This window comes from Buceros rhinoceros, unplaced genomic scaffold, assembly GCF_000710305.1.
Source record: "Buceros rhinoceros silvestris isolate BGI_N320 unplaced genomic scaffold, ASM71030v1 scaffold11401, whole genome shotgun sequence".
NCBI lineage: Eukaryota > Metazoa > Chordata > Aves > Bucerotiformes > Bucerotidae > Buceros > Buceros rhinoceros.
Window position 1 is genome coordinate 40,818 of NW_010392542.1, and position 17,715 is coordinate 58,532.

Genomic DNA, 17,715 nt, shown 5'->3' on the forward strand with positions numbered 1-17,715 from the left:
AACAGAGTAAGAAAGAAATACCCCGTGCTGAGGAGCAGGTAGGTGGACATCAGGGAGAGCAATATGCTGAACAGTCGCTGAAAGAGAAATGTGGGGCTCAGCAATGGAAACACCAAGGAAGAAACTGCAATACAAAGAGATCCATCAGTCATTGCATGTAAAACATTTCATCCGAAGTAATAAGATAATGTTCTTCAAATCTTGACACTTTGAGTACAGAAATTCAATACTGGTCACATATGCCCTTCTCTTTTCAGAAGTTCCTTTTGCTAAAGAAAACTCACTGTTTGAAATGCTTAATATTTGTCAAAAGTATTTCTAGTTTTCTGTTGTTGTAATTCCCGACTTTCTACCTCACAGCCTTTAGAATTTCTCATGAACTGATGTTAATAAGTCCTTAAAGTGATGCGGAAGCACTACCCAAAAAAACCAGTCAAACTTGACTGTTTAATACTACTCTGAGAACCACTTACCATGTCTCCAAGGATCTCAGCAGCTCTGCTGGATTAGATTAGGAAATGTGCCCCATTTTGAGGTGCAACTGAAAATACTGATAGAAAGGATGAAGAAGCTATCAACTTATTAGCTTTTTGAAAGTTTTAAAGCAGGAATATTTAAGGAACTACAGGGGACCTATCTGTCATGATTCACGCCTCTTGCCTTCAGTTTGTAATGCATTTCTTTAATGCGGGTGTGGGATCTTATCGGCTGCATGCTGCTCCTTAGGGCACTCCGTTGCTCAACTGCCCAGCCAGTCCTGGTTAGCAGCATCTGTGCTGCCCCTAAGAGACTCATCGAGCTGGGAAACTTAGGCAGGTGAGGACAGTTTGCAGGAGGTGAGGAAAGTTGGGAGAGAGGAAATGGGCTGCCAGAAGACTGAGTAAAGAGGAAGAAAAGCAGAGGAAAAGTGGCCAGTGCTTGAAGCAAGGAAAAGGAGAAGAAAAAGAATTGCTGCAATTTAATCTTCAAACCTGATTCTTTCTAATATGAAAATCTTAGGTGTTTCTAAAGAAGTGCACTGACAAATAACATTACTATGATTCTCCGTTGTAGTTTAATGCCCTCACATTACTGAATCAAAGACTGCATCGACATAATTATCACTGTACTAAGGAGCAGAAATCAATACATGCAAAGTGCTCACTTGTCTTTTTGTCATAGTATACATGAGTGTTTATAGTAAACATAGCAACACAAGAGAGATGGGGCTGCTGATAAAACCCCTGGGTCAGTATGTCTTATTTCCTGGCTTTCTTTCTGCCTTGGCCTCTGCTACAATTATGGTACAAATGACTTCATTTCAAGGATGCTCCAGTCTTTCAACATCACTTGTAGCTTGCTACACTTAAAGAAGGCCTGATTCAAGAAGGAACTTCAGGGACCTCGCCACAAATCAGAGCAGCTGGAAAGAAATTCAGCATGGCAACCAGCCTCTGCGAATGACACGCATCAGATGTATATCACTGAGCACATTCAAAGACGAGAACAGAATAGTGGCTGGTAGGTGATAACTAGTCTTTCCCTTCCAGCTTTGAAACCACACGTCAGGTATTAACCATCAAAATACCTGTAGGTTTCTGATTTATCTATACAAATCTCTGTATGCGTACCACCTGCCCACACACACAGTTGTGACACCAAAATTTTCAAAATCTGGCAAGTTGCTACAATAGATTTCCACTGATGATATGATACATCTTATGATATAACAGATATTCATTTAGAACTACCTGCTAACATAAAGATGGTTCTGAATAACATGGGAAGCAGCTGGATTAACTTTATGCCACCTGGGTTTACCTTTGTGTTTGTGGTTAATGTACTTTGCATGAATCATATGGAGTAACAGTTAAAGCCAGCTGGACACAGGCCTGCAGGAACCCACCTATCACTAGTTCATTTACTGGCTTTCTCCAAAAGCCAGTCTTTCTTAAAAAAAATAAAATAATTCTAGGCACAAATTAAAACTTTGAACAAGTTAAGCTTCATACCAATCAGAATGAATAGCTGAGAAGGGGGGAACAATTTGCTAGTAAACTTTAGAAGTCTCATCATCCTGACATGATAATAATACTCATATCACTATTACTATGAATAAATACTGATAACTGTGTGCTTCTGGTTCTATAAATACTGACCTCTCATTTTGCACCTCTGTGTGTAAGTAACAGTGCCATTCTTCTTTGTCCTTTGCTTAGTTGTGAAAGAGGAGTTTGACCACAACCAACCTTGGAAAAGCTACAGTAGACCTTGGTACCTTAACTTTTATGGTGCCACATCTGTGGTACACAGATGTGACAAGGCAGAAGCTAGCTGTGGTTATGCCAGTGATAAGGCATTTCTCTCCAACAGGAGTACTGAGGATATGTTGGATGCCTTAGCTTTTTTACAAGCTAAGGTTCTGTGTTTAATTATGTAGGACAACTTCAGCATAAAGCTCCTTCCTGGTATCTTGTATTCACTTGAAATGATTACTTTCAGCCTGAAAGCCTTTGCTAAAATATTCAATACTACCACGTCAGCAAGCAGACTTGTTGGGTACATACAGTTTACTTCACTGTTAGCTTTATTTTTATCATAGATCACTCAAAGCAAAGAGAATTTCTAATGTACTTTTGCCTCATAACTCTAGACCTCTCTGACCACCCAATTCACTCTAAGATGAAAAATGTTATTCTCTTACTCTTATACGAGAGAGGAAGATAACCTTTACCCGTAACTCCTGCTCCAGTAAGCCAAGCAGGACGTCACCGATTTCATCGACTTTATAACTGCAAGGAATCATCCACCCAGAGAATGCCGCTTAGCTTAGTAGGCTACAAAGATTTAGGAAAGCATGATGGAAAGGCAAGCGTTCCTAAGACATTACAAAGTTACATTACAAAGACAGCATTGCTCACACACACACTGATCACAATCAGTTGTATCAATCCTAAATCTGTTTGCTCAGACAGAAGCAGGAGGGCTAAAACTGGCAGGATCTGCTGAAGTTGAAACAATGTCACCAGTACAGGAATGTACAAGACATCCAGTAACTAGATAACAAGCTGTGTTTAAATTCCTGGTCTTGACTTATAGCAAAGAGCTGCTATCAAACTTTGCATGAGGCATGTTTAGCTCTAGACAAATCCCACATTCAAGATCACTCGGGTAAAAAAAAAGAGTAATATTTTCTAATGGAGTCCTAAGGAAATTATTTTATAGCTGAAATATTAAGGTATTGTTTTGCTGTATTCCATAACCCCAGTGACAATTACATTTGTTCTGTTTAATTTTTATTTTAGTGTGGTGAAAAATCCGTAGACTTGTAAGTTGTGTTTTTTTCTTTAATAGTTAGGTCCTAACAGATATCAAACATACATTAGCATCATTAGTTCACTTTGCAAGGCAGCTCTGAAAAGCACTTTCATACCACAAGGGTCTCCGCCATCACCTGCAACGCCAAGTTTCTTTTGAAATACAGCAGTAACTTTTCCTCCCTTCCCTATGCTTAACTGGATTGCTTGCAGAACATCTCAGATCACTCTTATGTGGCTCCAAGTGAAACAAAAAGGGAATTTATACCATTGTATCCCTAAAAGGGGTCTTCAAGACATTCAGACAAAAGATGCCCATAAATCTAAGCTGTTTGCATCTTATTACAAACCTATAAAGGAGTAGTATTTTAGAAGACAAAAACCCCCACATTCCTCAAAAAACCTCACTTAGGGAAGTATAGTGAACACATGGAAGAGTTATTAGAAGTCAAATAAAGGAATATGTGCAAAACCAAGATGCTAATAAAAAAGTGTCACCTCTCCACACCAACCCCAAACCTTGCAAACTATCAATACACAAAGTCTGGGAGGGAAGGTGTTCTTACCTAGAGTCAGCCAGCTGATAATTTGATTCAATACAGGCAATCCCTGTTTCTTCTGAAGACTGTCATGGGTACTGCTCACAACATATGTTGAAAGCACAATACTCAACATCTAGAAAGAGGAAATCAGATAATGAAATGCATAACTACTGCATGGATCTCCGCCATCCCATACTAAATATGTAAATACGCTTTCGAGTTGCATAAACACCTCCTCTGAATCAACATCGGACTTCCTGTTCTTACATGTAGGGTATTACTAGCTATTTACAATTTATGCTTTACAAAACTTCCTCCTAGGGTTTTTTTCATTCTTATTTGTGCTATTTTTAAACAGTTTAAACAAGTGCCCTGGATCACTGATTTAACATGACACACTATTTGTCAAGGGTAACTACTTAAAACACTCACATAAACCGCAGAAAACATATTTGAGGAGCTCTTGTCCTCAAACAACAACCATGAAGAACTAGCAGAACCTCTGGCTTTGCTGCAGGAACAGGTACGGGATGAAGGGGAAGGCTAGTTAAGGCAAGAGCTTTGCACAGGCAGCACAGCTCCTGTAAGAAGAGATAGCAGCAGCAGAGCAGGCTGAAGGTGGCTTTTAAGAGATGGAAAGAAGCTGCAATCTGAGCAGACTGTTCAAACGAAATTGTCTGAACCAGCCCAAGCACAGCCCTCTGCCTTGGAGAAGCAGTGAAGTTGAAGAGTTTTTTCTTGATTAATTCAAGAGACACCATTCAGTCATCAAGAAGGTGCAAAAACTTTAGGAAAATTACCCCATAAGTCAGTTATTTTCTGAAAGTGACAATTATCCAAGCAAATGCTTGAGCCAAGTTTTCAATTACTGGTATTTATTCACAGCTCCGCAGTTCCACCAGAAAGTAAATCAAGCATGCACAGTACTTTGCAAACATGTGCTTTAAAACTGCATTACAAGACATAATTGCTGTTGTGGCTTTTTTAGTGCAGAGCAACTGCAGTGTTCACATCCATCACTTCTTACCATATGAATAGCTGCCATTCCCCTGCCAGACACAGTGATACCTAGTGGAACCTGCCCAGAGGATACTCTTAGCAGCCAGCATCCTTTCTTGGCCCAGTTTCAGAGGTGCGCAGTATCTATCTGCTGCATCTGTTTAATTTCAGGCTACAAGAACATGTAACTTGTATATCTGTGTGACATCAATAAGCTAGGTCAAAGCAGTAAGCCTCCAAAAGCTCAGGGAATTGGCCCCTTTAGATTTCTGCTGTTTATTTGGGATGCTTTTGCTGTGTTCAGGCCAGATCTCTCCCCTCTGATATATCTTCTCAATTCCTTTTAGTGTCACGAGCTTTGGCAGTCCGTCTACTATCCCCCAGCCACTGGTGAAGTCATTTTGCACTCATTTTTTGTCATCTTCCGTAATACATCTTGTGCCTTGGAAGACTTGCAATGACCCAGGCATGCCAGCAAACCCAATTTATTGCTGATAGATCTATGCTGCTGTCCAGGGAAGGGCTCAGCATCTGCTTTTGAGATTCCTGTGTTCGCAATTTAAATAATGTGCAAACTGCTCTCAGCTTCCACCAGCATCTCCAGGACTGTCGACCAGCACAAAAGCAACTTGGAGATGCAAAACAAGGCTTCCTGCTAAGAATCAGTCTTCTTTTCCCCTTTGCAACCTTCTTTGATGGTCAGAGGTTATTCTTGAACAGCTTAAGAGCTGTCAAACACAGACCCTCCCTTTTTCAGTGCACTTCTTCCTGCTAAGAATCAGTCTTCTTTTCCCCTTTGCAACCTTCTTTGATGGTCAGAGGTTATTCTTGAACAGCTTAAGAGCTGGCTTCTGAGAAACACTCATCTATAGGTCACAGATAGAAAGCAGAAACCAAGAGTGAACTGTGCAGTCCCACCACCTCTTTGCCAGCAGCTCTAAGCTGGTAGCTCTCCTAAGTATCTCACAAAATAACAACCCACAGAAAGAATGGTAGGAGAACCAGCATCATCAGCTGGACACTAGGCTGGTTGAAAACACACCTGTCCCCTAGTTCCTACTGTTTGTTTCTCCTCCTAATCTAATTTAGAGAAAATTAATAAACTGAGCATGTTGGATCCCCATGAAGTTCAAGTTTCCTAGGAATAAAATTTGGTCCAACATAGTCAACCAATGGAAACAACCGTGTTTTCTGTAGTGCAGCAAAAACTGGAATTCACCTATGAAGACACTGGCAAAGAGAAACTGGTATTCTGTCCAGCAAAAAAATTAAGTTGTACAGTAAGAACTGCAGCAGTCTAGCTGATGGATTATAAATAACTCCTGTTTTCATCATTTCTGGGGCTTAATGAGCTTCTCATAGATCACAGAATCATTTACGTATGAAAAGACCTTCAAGATTGAGTCTGTTAACCCAGCAGTGCCAAGTCCACCACTAAACCATGTCCCTCAACACCACATCTACATTTTTAAATACCTCCAGGAATGGGGACTTCACCACTGCCCTGGGTAGCCTGTTCCAGTGCTTGACAACCCTTTCAGTGAAGAATTTTTTCCTAATATCCAGACTAAACCTCGCCTGGTGCAACTTAAGATCATTTCCTCTTGTCCTATCACTTATTACTTGGAAGAAGAGACCAACACCCACCTCACTAGAAGACAGAAGTTGCATTAACCAAAAGACACTTCTCGCTATAGCAAACAAGTGTTATTCCTGCTTTAATAATAGCAAGAGAAAACATGAGAAACTCCTGGCTATTTTCAGAAATTGTGAGGATGTAATAAGTATTTTCTGTCCCAAGTAAACAGTAACATGCAGCAAAACTTCAAGATTAGGTCTAACTATAACTGAAGTTTTTGTAACAGAAATGTAAATGTAACCATATGAAGTTATTCAAACTTGCATTTTTATTTTTAAAAATTTCTTTACTTATACATTTTTCCTGAAAAATCTTCTTGATCATGCTGTTTGGTTGTCTGGGAGGTTTTTGTTTCTTTAAGGCTAATACCCATGTTGGAAACATATATTGCGTAGGTACAAAAAACAGCGAATAAATAAGCAGCTTGTAAACAGCCTCTCAGACTCATATGCATTTCATACTCATTTGCTAAGGTGTACACTCTGTACCATCCACGGACAAACCAACACAAAAATACACAGTTCAGGACTGGATCAGAGGAAATTATTTTTTCTGTGGAGGACTATATGCAAACTGGTGGAGTTTTTGCCTACTCTGATGATCTCTGCCAACTCAGATGTCTTTTTGACCAAAAGGGAGCAATTAATGTAATGGAACAAGCTTTGTTCCTTACCAGGCATGATATTTTCACTACAGACTAATTCCCAGCTGGAAAAGGAAGCTCACTTGGACAAGAAATAAGAAAGCTGTCTTCACAAGAGAGAAAAAAACCCCATCATTATAAGCACAACAAAAAGCCTAGACTCTGCTGAATCCCTTTCTTTCTCTGAATGAAATAGGAAGAGAATTGAAAAGGTAAGTGTCTTTATTCAGGTACAATTCCAAAATAACTGGTGAAGAACGACTCAGGCAAATAAATGAAATGAAAGATTTAAAAGCAGGTTCTTGCACATTGACACTATGAAAACAAAGAAGAAAATGACTTAAAAATAAGTCAAAAAAAAAAAAGGAGATCCTGATCAGAAAGGTTTGGCCAGATCAGTAGGCTTTTTGCTAAAAGGAGAAAAACCAGAAACATCAGCTATTGCTTCTCCTCTGTGTAATTTCAAGGCTTTTAGTCAGAGCTGAACCTATACAGGATGTTAGCAGAGTGGCTAGCATAAACCATAAAGCAGCCTAAGACAAATCATGAGGACTATGAGGAAGGGATGACATATTTTCCCTTCCACTTTAGTCGATACTTGGAGGAAAGTGGCACACGAAGACAGACCTGTAGCAAATTAATCTATCTTCTCATTCTGCAAAACTTCTTAGCTTCCACCAATCTCCCTTCCTAGACAGGAAGCTAACAACGTAATGAGAGGAAAGCATAACCTTCAGTGGCTGCTTCCAAACAGCACCTGTAGGGGAGCTGCAAAAACTGCTTTTAAGAAACCCCTTCCTTGTCAGATGCAGAGCAGGAATCTGATCGTGTGTGCTTATGTATACGAATGTCCGTGCACTCATCACTGTCTGTCATTGCGAAGTAGGTGTGTTTCATCGGACTATAGGATTAAAACTGCCTGGGAGTAGTAAATCAAAACTGAAGTGTTCAAAATGCTCCAAATCAACGTTTTTAAAGATTACCCCCTTCCCTGTCCTCACTCCAACTCAAAAGAAAAAGAACACAGGAATTCCATTGCCTAGAAATGCTAATCTTCTGACACTTTCCTTTTATATTCCTGTATGTTTCAAATAAATAAATGCAACCTAATATCAAGTAAGTTATTTATTTAGAAATGGGTACTGCCTCTGTAACGTCCTTTGCCCCCTCTAAGTCTGAATAATCTCTCCCCCAACCCTTTCCTTACCCAGAGTGCAAACAGTGGATCCCACATTTTCCATTCCCAAGTAAGCTTTTGAAATAAAATTTATTAAAGACTAGTAATTAGATGTCACTATTGTAAAATATCCTCTGATTAAGAAGCCATTTGAGGAGCTTTATGATCTTCCTAAAGGTTGGGAGAAAAAAAAAAAAGGTTTTTTTTGCCTGAACAAGCAGGCAGAACATTTTCAGCTAATTAAGTACCTCAGGGTTCTGTGAATGAATTTCCTGATTACCTACAGTTGGCTCAAGAGGAGCCTGGCATTACTTTTTGACTACAAATCTATTTCATCACCATCATCATCATTTGTGAGCTTCTCCACAAAGTTACACTGCATGAGATGCTGCAGCAGTTCTGTGGCGAGTTGACATTGGCTGGCTGCCAGATGCCTACCCAGCTGCTCTCTCCTCTGTCCAGTACAATTTGTTTTCAGGCGTTCCAGTGAGAAATCCACTGCTGAGTATATACTGAAAATATCTGTCCTAAATGCTTAGGAAAGGAACCGATACTTCTTTTCCACAGTTAAGCTGGAAAAGTTAAGAGAAACCACCAGCACATTAAACATGTGCACTCTCAGGTAAAGGCGTTTTAAGCATTTATGATTCTTTCCCCTCCTCCTTTTAACCAGTTTGAGCTCCATACCTAAATCTCTGGTATAATGAATGCATTGCTCAGCTCAACAGGAAACTCCAGCACATAAATCATAACCAATAAAGCTGGTCCTGAAATAAACCCATTATCTTGTAATGTTCTTTTTTTTTTTTTAAAAAAAGAAGAGGACAGTAGACGTGCAAGGTATTATTAGACTCTTAAAGGCTCTCTAGAACTTAATTAGCACCTACTATAAAAAGATCTACCTATTTCATGAAGGTAAGAAAAAAATAATCATCTTTCATCTGGAAGAAGACTTACCCATTAGAAAACCAGCTTAGTATCAGTCTCACATTGTTATTCAACAGCCAGAAACTGAAAAGAACCCCCTGAACCAGCAAGCCTGTCCTTAGTGAGAATGTGAATTCCTGCAAAGGTCACGGGAAGTTACGTATACAGAATGAAGGCAGGACGAACTCCCAACCCCTGAGTAGAGCAACAGAATGTGTATGCACATCTATGTATTCATACACAAAAACGTGCACAGGACAAGCTTTTGGCAACACAGGATTAGGGTATTTAAAAATGCGTATTACCATGAGTACACGGTCCTCTTGAAATAGTCAAGGGGAAAGCTCTGAAGAACAATTGTTTTCTTCACAATCATGGCCTTGGCAGGAATATATTTTTCGAAAGTATGTAGAAATCTGCATGTAAAAACCCTCTAGCATTCAGAATTACTGAAAAAGTAACAACTGACCTGATAAAAATGTATTTTGAGATCTTCATTACTTCTGTACCTATTTTTGCTTTTACAAAGAGATGCCAATGAGAAGCAAGAGATCAAGAGCGTCAACAAACCAGCTGTTATTCTGCAAAAACAAACAAAAAGAACAATATTAATTATGACACTGTTCCAAAATAACAACATGACTCACTAGAAGAACAATACTAGTATCACCTCCCTTCAGCCATCAAGTAAGAGGAACTGTAAAGGCAGATGGTTTTGCAGGTATTTCTCTGTCATGCTATAACCTTTATAGGGAAGTAGCGTAAGCACGCAATCCTCACTTCCACTTGTCCCTTGGCATCTCCACTGGGAGACCACTGACAAAACCATCCATTTGCGACTGCTCCACTCGTGTTTTCTCAGACATAACACAAAAATGTACAATTACCTCGTATTCAGTAAACTCAGGATACACAGACACATCTCAACAGCAATTTTCAAGTAATGATCTAACCAGTACAGGAACACAGTTGCAGATGACTCACTCAAAGAACGGAGGTTGGAAGGTATCTCTGAAGATAAGTCTAGTCCAACTCCCTACTCAAAGCACTGCCAACTGCAGCAGGCTGCTCAGGGCCATGTTGAATACTTCCACTGATAGCGACTCCACCTATCCGGGGAACCTGTTCTAGGGCTTGACTTCCGTCAGTGTAAGAAAAATAAAAAGCAGCTTTTTTCTCACATTTAAATGGAATTTTCAGTATCTGAAGTTTGTCAATTTTCTGTTTCTTCACTGGACACTTAGAATAATCTGTCATCTTTTCTCCCCCAGAAAGGTATGTATATGCATTGATAACATCCTCCTGAGTCTTCTCCTCTCCAGAAAAACCAGTTTCAGCTCTCTCAGTATCTCCCCCACAATAAATAGTCCCACTTCTGGTTCACTCTCCTGTGACAGATGCTCTAATACCTTCACTCATCTTAAATGGCCATTCTCTGGGCCTGGTCCAGGATGTCCACAACTGTCTTTCCAGAGAGCCCAGAACTGGACACAGCACTTTGAGAGGTATCTTGTCAGGGCTGGGTAGAGCAGAATAATCACCTTCCCCATCATCATCCTGGTGATGCCAGGCTTTTCCTGCAAGGTGCACAATCCTGGCTCATGAAACCAGTCAGTCCCAGCCTGTCCTTGTGCACGCAAATTACTTCTGCTCAGGTGCAGGATTTTGCATTTCCCTTTTTCTTTGAACTTCATGAGCTTCCTGTCTGCCCACTTCTCCAGCCTGTCAGGGTCCCTTTAAAAGGCAGCATGTCCTCCTGCTGCATCAACCACTACTCCCAGTTTGCATCACCTGCAAGCTTGTTGAGGCTGCATTCTGTCCCATCATCAACCTCTGCTGCACACTACACTAGCGACTGGCCTCCAGCTGGACTTTGTGCCACTGATTACAATCCTTTTAAACTTGACAGTTGAGCTTGTTTCCAGTTTACCTCACTGTCCACTGATCTAGCCTGTACATCAGCAGTTTGTGTATGAAGATGTTAAGGGAGGCAGTACCGAAATCCTTGCTGAAGTCAAAACAAACATTCACTGCTTTCCCCTGGTTATCCAAGCCAGTCTTCTCATCTCAGAAGGCTATCAAGTTGGTCAAGTATAATTTTCCTTCATAAACTCATGCTGACTACTCCAAATCATCTTCTTGTCCTTCGTATGTTTAGAAATGGTTTGCTCCCAGAATTAGCTTTCCAGGGATTGAGGTGAGGCTGATCAGCTGGATCCTCTTATCTCACCCTTCCTGAAGGCAACAGGGAGAACATGTGTTTTCTTCCAGTCTCAGGAACCTCTCCCACCAGCCGTTGCCACAGCACTTCAGAGGTTATCACAGTGACATCAGCCACCTCTCTCCACTTTCTTGGGTGTTTCCCATCAGGGCCCATAGACTCGTGCATGTCTGATTTGTTTAAGCATTCCCTAACCTGATCCTCTTCCACTGAAGTTATATCTTCCTTGCTCCAGACTGTTCCATAGGTCTCAGCAGCGTGAAGGCTGGGGTTCCTCATAGACAGTATTACCAGCAGAGGCAAAAGAAGGCCTCTATCACCAAGTCCCTGCCCCAGCTGGAAGCAGGGCCACATTTTCCCATGTCTTCTTTCTGACGCTGAACACTGTCTTACTGCACTTTACATCCCATACCAGATTCAACTCCAGGAGAGTTTTGGCTTTCCTAACCCATCCTGCATACAGCATCTCTATGTTCTCACTGGGTCATCTGATCCTGCTTTCACCTCCAGTATGCTTCCTTTTTATGACTGAGTTGAATCAGGAGCTCCTTGTTTGTACCATACAAATTTTATTAACGTACTGAAGAAGGCCTGACCTGACATAAGGCCACTGTTCAAGAACCTAATGCACCTAATTTCTCCCTGGCACACTAATTTCTCCCTGCTGTATCTTCTCTCCCAGTATCCCCTTACCTTCAATATCCTGAAATGTCACGTATACATATATTTTTAATTGTTGCTTCAAGCCTTTTCAGCTTCAAAACTCCCTTGACAAGATTCAGACAAATGCAAACTGTTTCAGAGGTACAATGTTTCATTAGAAGAATTAATAGGAAGATGTAAGGTGAATGTGAAGAAGTGCTAGGGAGGAAGACCTGAAGGTAATTTAATTCCATTAGTTCCTTTTTATTTCTAAGCTGTGTTCAAATGTTCTAAAGAATAAAAAAACCTCAGTGTGGACCAGCACATATATACATGTGTATATACAGCTGAAGGGCTGTAATACAGGCAAAGCAAATCTGTCCTGAATATTTCTAACATGCCCAAGCATCAAGACTAAGAAGGGGTTTCAATAGATAGATTTAAATCACAGTGAAAATACTGAGGCACAATGCAAAAAATTTTGGAATATCTGGGCTCATAATTCTATCTGTGATCACGTATTACTGTGCAAAACCCAGATTTTACTAAGGATCAGGCACCCTCGCCCTGATGGGGCACAGTATATCTTCTGCCAGACAGCAGAAGGAGCCGTTGCAGTGCAGGTCAATTCAAGTCTCTCTCTGCAGTAACTACAATGACACCGTAAGCCTAATGCCTTCAGGCCAACCTCCTGGATTGCATCCAGATACAAGAGAATGCTTGTATGATGAAAAAGTAGCTCACAGGAGGAGAGGGACAGATGACAAAGATGTACTAGAACAAAGATGCAAATCAACAACTGTAGAAAATCAGACAAACACCACCAGAAAGGAAAATGCAGAACAGAGAAGCAGAAGTGGGAAAAGAAGACACAGGAGACACTGAGGAAGAAGAGAGCTCTGCCTCTTCTATTTGTTCTGTTTCCTTGAATATCTCATTAGGTACAGAGTGGTATTCAAAGAGAGATTATTGAAAATTAGATAGAGAAATTCAGAAAGATGCTGTCAGAGCAAATTGCTTTTGAATAAATGTTCTTATTCATCTACGTCAGTGCTATTTACCATGTTTGCACCCTAGAGAAGCTCTGCCTTTAATGATAACCTTTATTTTCATGTAGAATTTGCAGATTTCTTAATTGTGAGAAATGTTTCACTCGACAAGAAAATACAGACTAACACAAAGAGCAAATGGATGTGGCAAAAGCATTAAAACTCTAGTCTCATTCACATTAGCGAATAGCCGAGGTCTCTATAACACATTATTTAAATTCTCAAATTGAATACCTGTCTCAGCCAGCTTTCAATAATACAATTCCTCACACATATCCAAAGTCCGCCTAAATTTTTAATCTTAAAGAGGGAAATAAAAAGTTTAAAGAACAACACGAGATTCTTACACCAAAGGAATGTTGGGTTCTCTTCCTACCACAGGCATTAAGGGAAATACTGCCAGGAGCACACACAGAAGAGCCCAGATCAATGCCGTTGTCTAAAAGAAGAAAAACAATTGCAATTTTTTGGAGGTCATGCAGACAGATAATTGTCTAATCAGAAAAAAATACTTCAGTGAACTCCTAACAGCTACTAGCATCTCCCACAGGCAAAAACCCCTGCATCTATCAAGAGTAAAATCACATCAGAAAAGGGCATAGGGTCACTGGTATTACAGCACTTCTATTTAACACAGGAAATAATCTCATTCACACATCTCTCAAAACCCCATGACAACCACAGCATATTAAAGCTACGCTTATACTAAAAAGCACTTTCAAAAGTGTGGCCTTCACACACATGGCAGTCACCAGAAAGCTGATGAGTAACCTTAGGGAAGAAAGGGATAAAACTCATCTCATCAGAAGTTTGCAGCAGGTAACTAACCACCTATTGTCCAGCAGTATGGTAACATTTCCCAGTCTTTGAATCTGAATGCCATTTGATCCGACCATCATAATCGTCTAAGTAGTTCTCTAAACTCTTTGCTAAGAGGAAAAAAACACCTATCCCAGGCATTTTACTCTAAAGAAAGGCATTAAGAGCGATATTTCTTAGATTTTTCAAGCCCGTCAGATTTAAGTTGCTGAAAAACATCTCCTTTAAGACAAGTTACTTACTCGAAGACAATAAAAAATTTGTAAACAAACAAATGCAAGCCTGCATCTTGACAGTTCTTGCAGAGCAGGACTTAGAAATTTGATTCAATTTTTTTTATTTTAATTAAAATGTTAATGTCACCCCAGACCTCTAGCTTTTAGGTATCCTGTGAAATAAGAGACATTTCAATAAACTAATGGAAGAAATGTCTCTTACATTAAAGATTGTGCCACTTCACACACACATCTACAAAAGTGAAGTTTTTTCCTGGGGAAAAAAGCACCAAAAGCTGCCCCCACAGAATGATGCATGCCAGCTGACTGCAGACAATAATGAATTGACAAGCATTTTTCAGTTATCAGCAACATTTTTTTCAATAAACGATCATATTACTTAAATGGCAGCACTTTCTCCAACCATGCGTGTCAACACTTTTGTCACTGTGGCAATCTGATAAATTACGTGTATTTCATATTTTTTAATTCAAGAATTTTTTAGTTATTATTAACAACACAAAACTGTTATCTAACTCATAGCTGCTCTGAAATTCTTAAGCAGTCATATTGTTTATCTTGTGTAAGAGACTTACCCGGATACATGAACTCCCTTGCCTTGCTACATGCTGCCCAGAGATCAGAATAAAAGCACAACTGAACAAGAACCTCAAGCAGCATTCCAATGAGCTCTGACCCAACATCCTAAGGCACAATCAGCTGCTAGCCATTTAAAATGCTCTTTTTAAGGAAAGGGATACAGTACCTTTGCTCGAACCCACAGCTGTGTGATCACTGGCCAGGCAGCAAAAACAAGAAGACCAATAGTAAGCGTAGAGCGATAGAAAAAGCTGAAGACCTAATAGAAAAAAAAAATCCAACAGAAGACTGAAAAAACAAGCACATTAAAACTTATAATTCCTCAAAGAGGTAGAATGCCAGCAATTTGATACCCTGTTGATACATTTGATAAAATACTTACCAGTATTTCAATTCCCAGCACACAAATCAAGAGGAATCCTATAGACCGACCAATATGAAGTGACAAGAGATTTGCAGCAAGGTCTTGAATGACAGGAAGTCTGTTCAAAAACGATGAAACAAGATTCTAATTATTTCTAAAACCGGAAATAATACAAGATTTTACCTTTGAAGGGTGGGGAGCAGGTCAGAGCACAAGAAATGTTTCAGGTATTGCTGATCCTGCCTGCTGTTTAGAAACAGAGTGGGTGATGGCCTGACACTCCTTCTGCCCCATTTTACTTGACATAAAATCTATAATAAAACCCTCCAGCTTTTTCCCTCCTGTTTCTGGCACATTTTTGCCAATATTTGGACAAGCTTCAGATTATTCTTTATCCAAACTGACTCCAAGTTCCTGAAAATTTTTGGTTATGCTGTACTTAATGACTATCATAACTGATAAAACATTCAGAAGCATTAGAGAGGGAAAAAAATCCCCAGATAGTTTTTTTCCAGTGTTTTATGAGGCAGATCACCATCTAACTGTAGCTGGTCTCATCTTCCCTGAATGATACAGAGTTGGTATCTACAGAATTGCCAGTAGATTAGGTAAGCAATAGAAATCAGAAGGTAACAAGTATTTTTGGATTTGGAGTCCAAGGAGACCCAAACAAGACAAGTTTGGGTCAGTATCAGAGCACACTCCTCAACATGACTAGCCCACGTTCTCCAAAAGCACCTGGAGTTCAGTATACTTGACGCTTTGCAGGATCTGATTATTTCAAAATCACTGAAGAAAAGGAACAATCTGTCCCATTTTACAGAAGAAGTCATCTGCTACAGGTATGTGTCCAGGATTTTAGCACCCTTTTGCTACAGTTATGAGTACTAAAACCATTTAGTCTTAGAAAGACATTAATTTATTTTTGCTAATAGAAAAGATACCTTCTAGAATTGTCAGCTCTATTAGTCGAAACTACTTTATATGTCAAGTGAAGTATAAACCAGAGTCCTCTGGAATGTCTCAGGAAGCATTTCAGGAAGTTTAATAAAATTGTATCTAAATTTTCATCACAAACTTAGGGGAAAAGTTTAATTGTCAACAAAAGCAACACAGACTTAGTTTCATAAAACGTTCTTTGTAAAACATATTACTTACTCTCGCACAACTGCATACCATACCGGTACCGGCAAGAGACAGTATATGTAGTATGTCCAAGGACATGTTTGAATCAACAGGAAAAAAGCTATTATCATTCCAACAAAGGCAAAACCATAGAAGACAACAGCAGATTCCTGAAAAACAAAAGGTTGGACAAAGATTCCTGAAACAAGAATAAATTTTTTAAAATATGCACTATTTTCCAATTGTTAGTTACACAGTAAAGCAGATGTTATCTTAACACAGCCACTCAAGTTGCCTTGTCTTTATGTAGACAACTCTGGATGCCATTTCCAGTCAGACGAAAAAACCCCAGAACAGTAGGATTAGAAGATCTAATCCTAAATATGTCTCTACATAAGGTCCTGCAGTAAAATCTGCACAGGCAAGGCGCACTTGTACAATCTGGAAGCTAAATATATGCAATGTTATTTATGTTCAATGAACATTTGAAATCCACTGGAAGTCAGAGTTGCTAAGGGTCTTAGAGAAAAGAATACCCTCAACTATAATTCTAAAAAGAGACTCAGAGCAAAACCTTTTCAGTTCAAGTTCATACCATTACAGTCAAAACATTTAATGAAAATTCCATTAGCACATTTCCTCTTCCTCTTTGAGACATTTGTAAGAGAACTAATTAAATTAAAATATAAAGCCTTAACTTGTACAGGAAAAAAATGAACAACTCTTCAGGACCTAGGGAGAGCTACCAACGGAGCCTTGCGACCAACCTTCCACAGAAGAGATGGCCTTATTCAAAGGCCCTACAATTTCAAAATCCAACAAACAACTAGAGATGCATGGCACAAAAACGTTCCTAGCAGAGCTAGAGCTGATACCATATTTAATCCTAACCTCCAGCATCAGCTTTGGGCTTTTCTGGGAAAAAAAAAAAATTAAGATATGAGATTATAACATTCTCCCTACCACGTAGTCAAAGAAACACATTCTTGGACCGAGAGTGCTGTAAGGAGGAACATCAAAGAGAGAAAGGAAACTTTTCAAGTGGGTAATCTCAGACAGGTAGGCTAGTCCTTAATTATCAGGTAGCAGCAATTTCTTGTTTGTTTGGAGGAGTTTTTAAACAATCACTGCACATGTGTTTTACCTGGCCACTGAACCATTCCTCCTCGTTTAGGGACATTGAGGTATCAGAAGAATTACTGGTATGGGAACATTTTCTACAAGTTTGAAATAAACAGTTTTATCTTACGTATTGCAATTTGACATAGAAAAGGTAGCCTTAGTGGCTGAGCAGTCTTTAGCATATTGTGTGAGTAACGACTGAAGTCACTTCTGCATGAATGCTGGTTCCTTCGAATGAGTTACGCAGATATGTCACTGTGAAATATGCTGACAAGAAAAGTCATTCAATTTTCAGTTCACATAGACGGGCTAACATTTTTTTCTGCCCACCAGCC

General features: G+C 39.7%; 1 protein-coding gene across 1 annotated transcript in view; it reads right to left on the bottom strand.

Moving 5' to 3' along the window:
• Positions 1-17,438, bottom strand: part of LOC104500809 (GPI ethanolamine phosphate transferase 1-like) — a 38,371-nt gene extending 20,933 nt beyond the window's left edge. Inside the window, exons 1-8 of the mRNA XM_010144526.1 lie at positions 17,403-17,438; positions 16,292-16,428; positions 15,152-15,251; positions 14,936-15,028; positions 13,483-13,574; positions 9,693-9,804; positions 3,863-3,971; positions 22-124 (exon numbers count right to left, since the gene is read on the bottom strand). Coding sequence (XP_010142828.1) covers positions 22-124; positions 3,863-3,971; positions 9,693-9,804; positions 13,483-13,574; positions 14,936-15,028; positions 15,152-15,251; positions 16,292-16,428; positions 17,403-17,438 — 782 coding nt within the window. The remainder of the gene's footprint in view (positions 1-21; positions 125-3,862; positions 3,972-9,692; positions 9,805-13,482; positions 13,575-14,935; positions 15,029-15,151; positions 15,252-16,291; positions 16,429-17,402) is intronic.
• Positions 17,439-17,715: the final 277 nt, after the last annotated feature.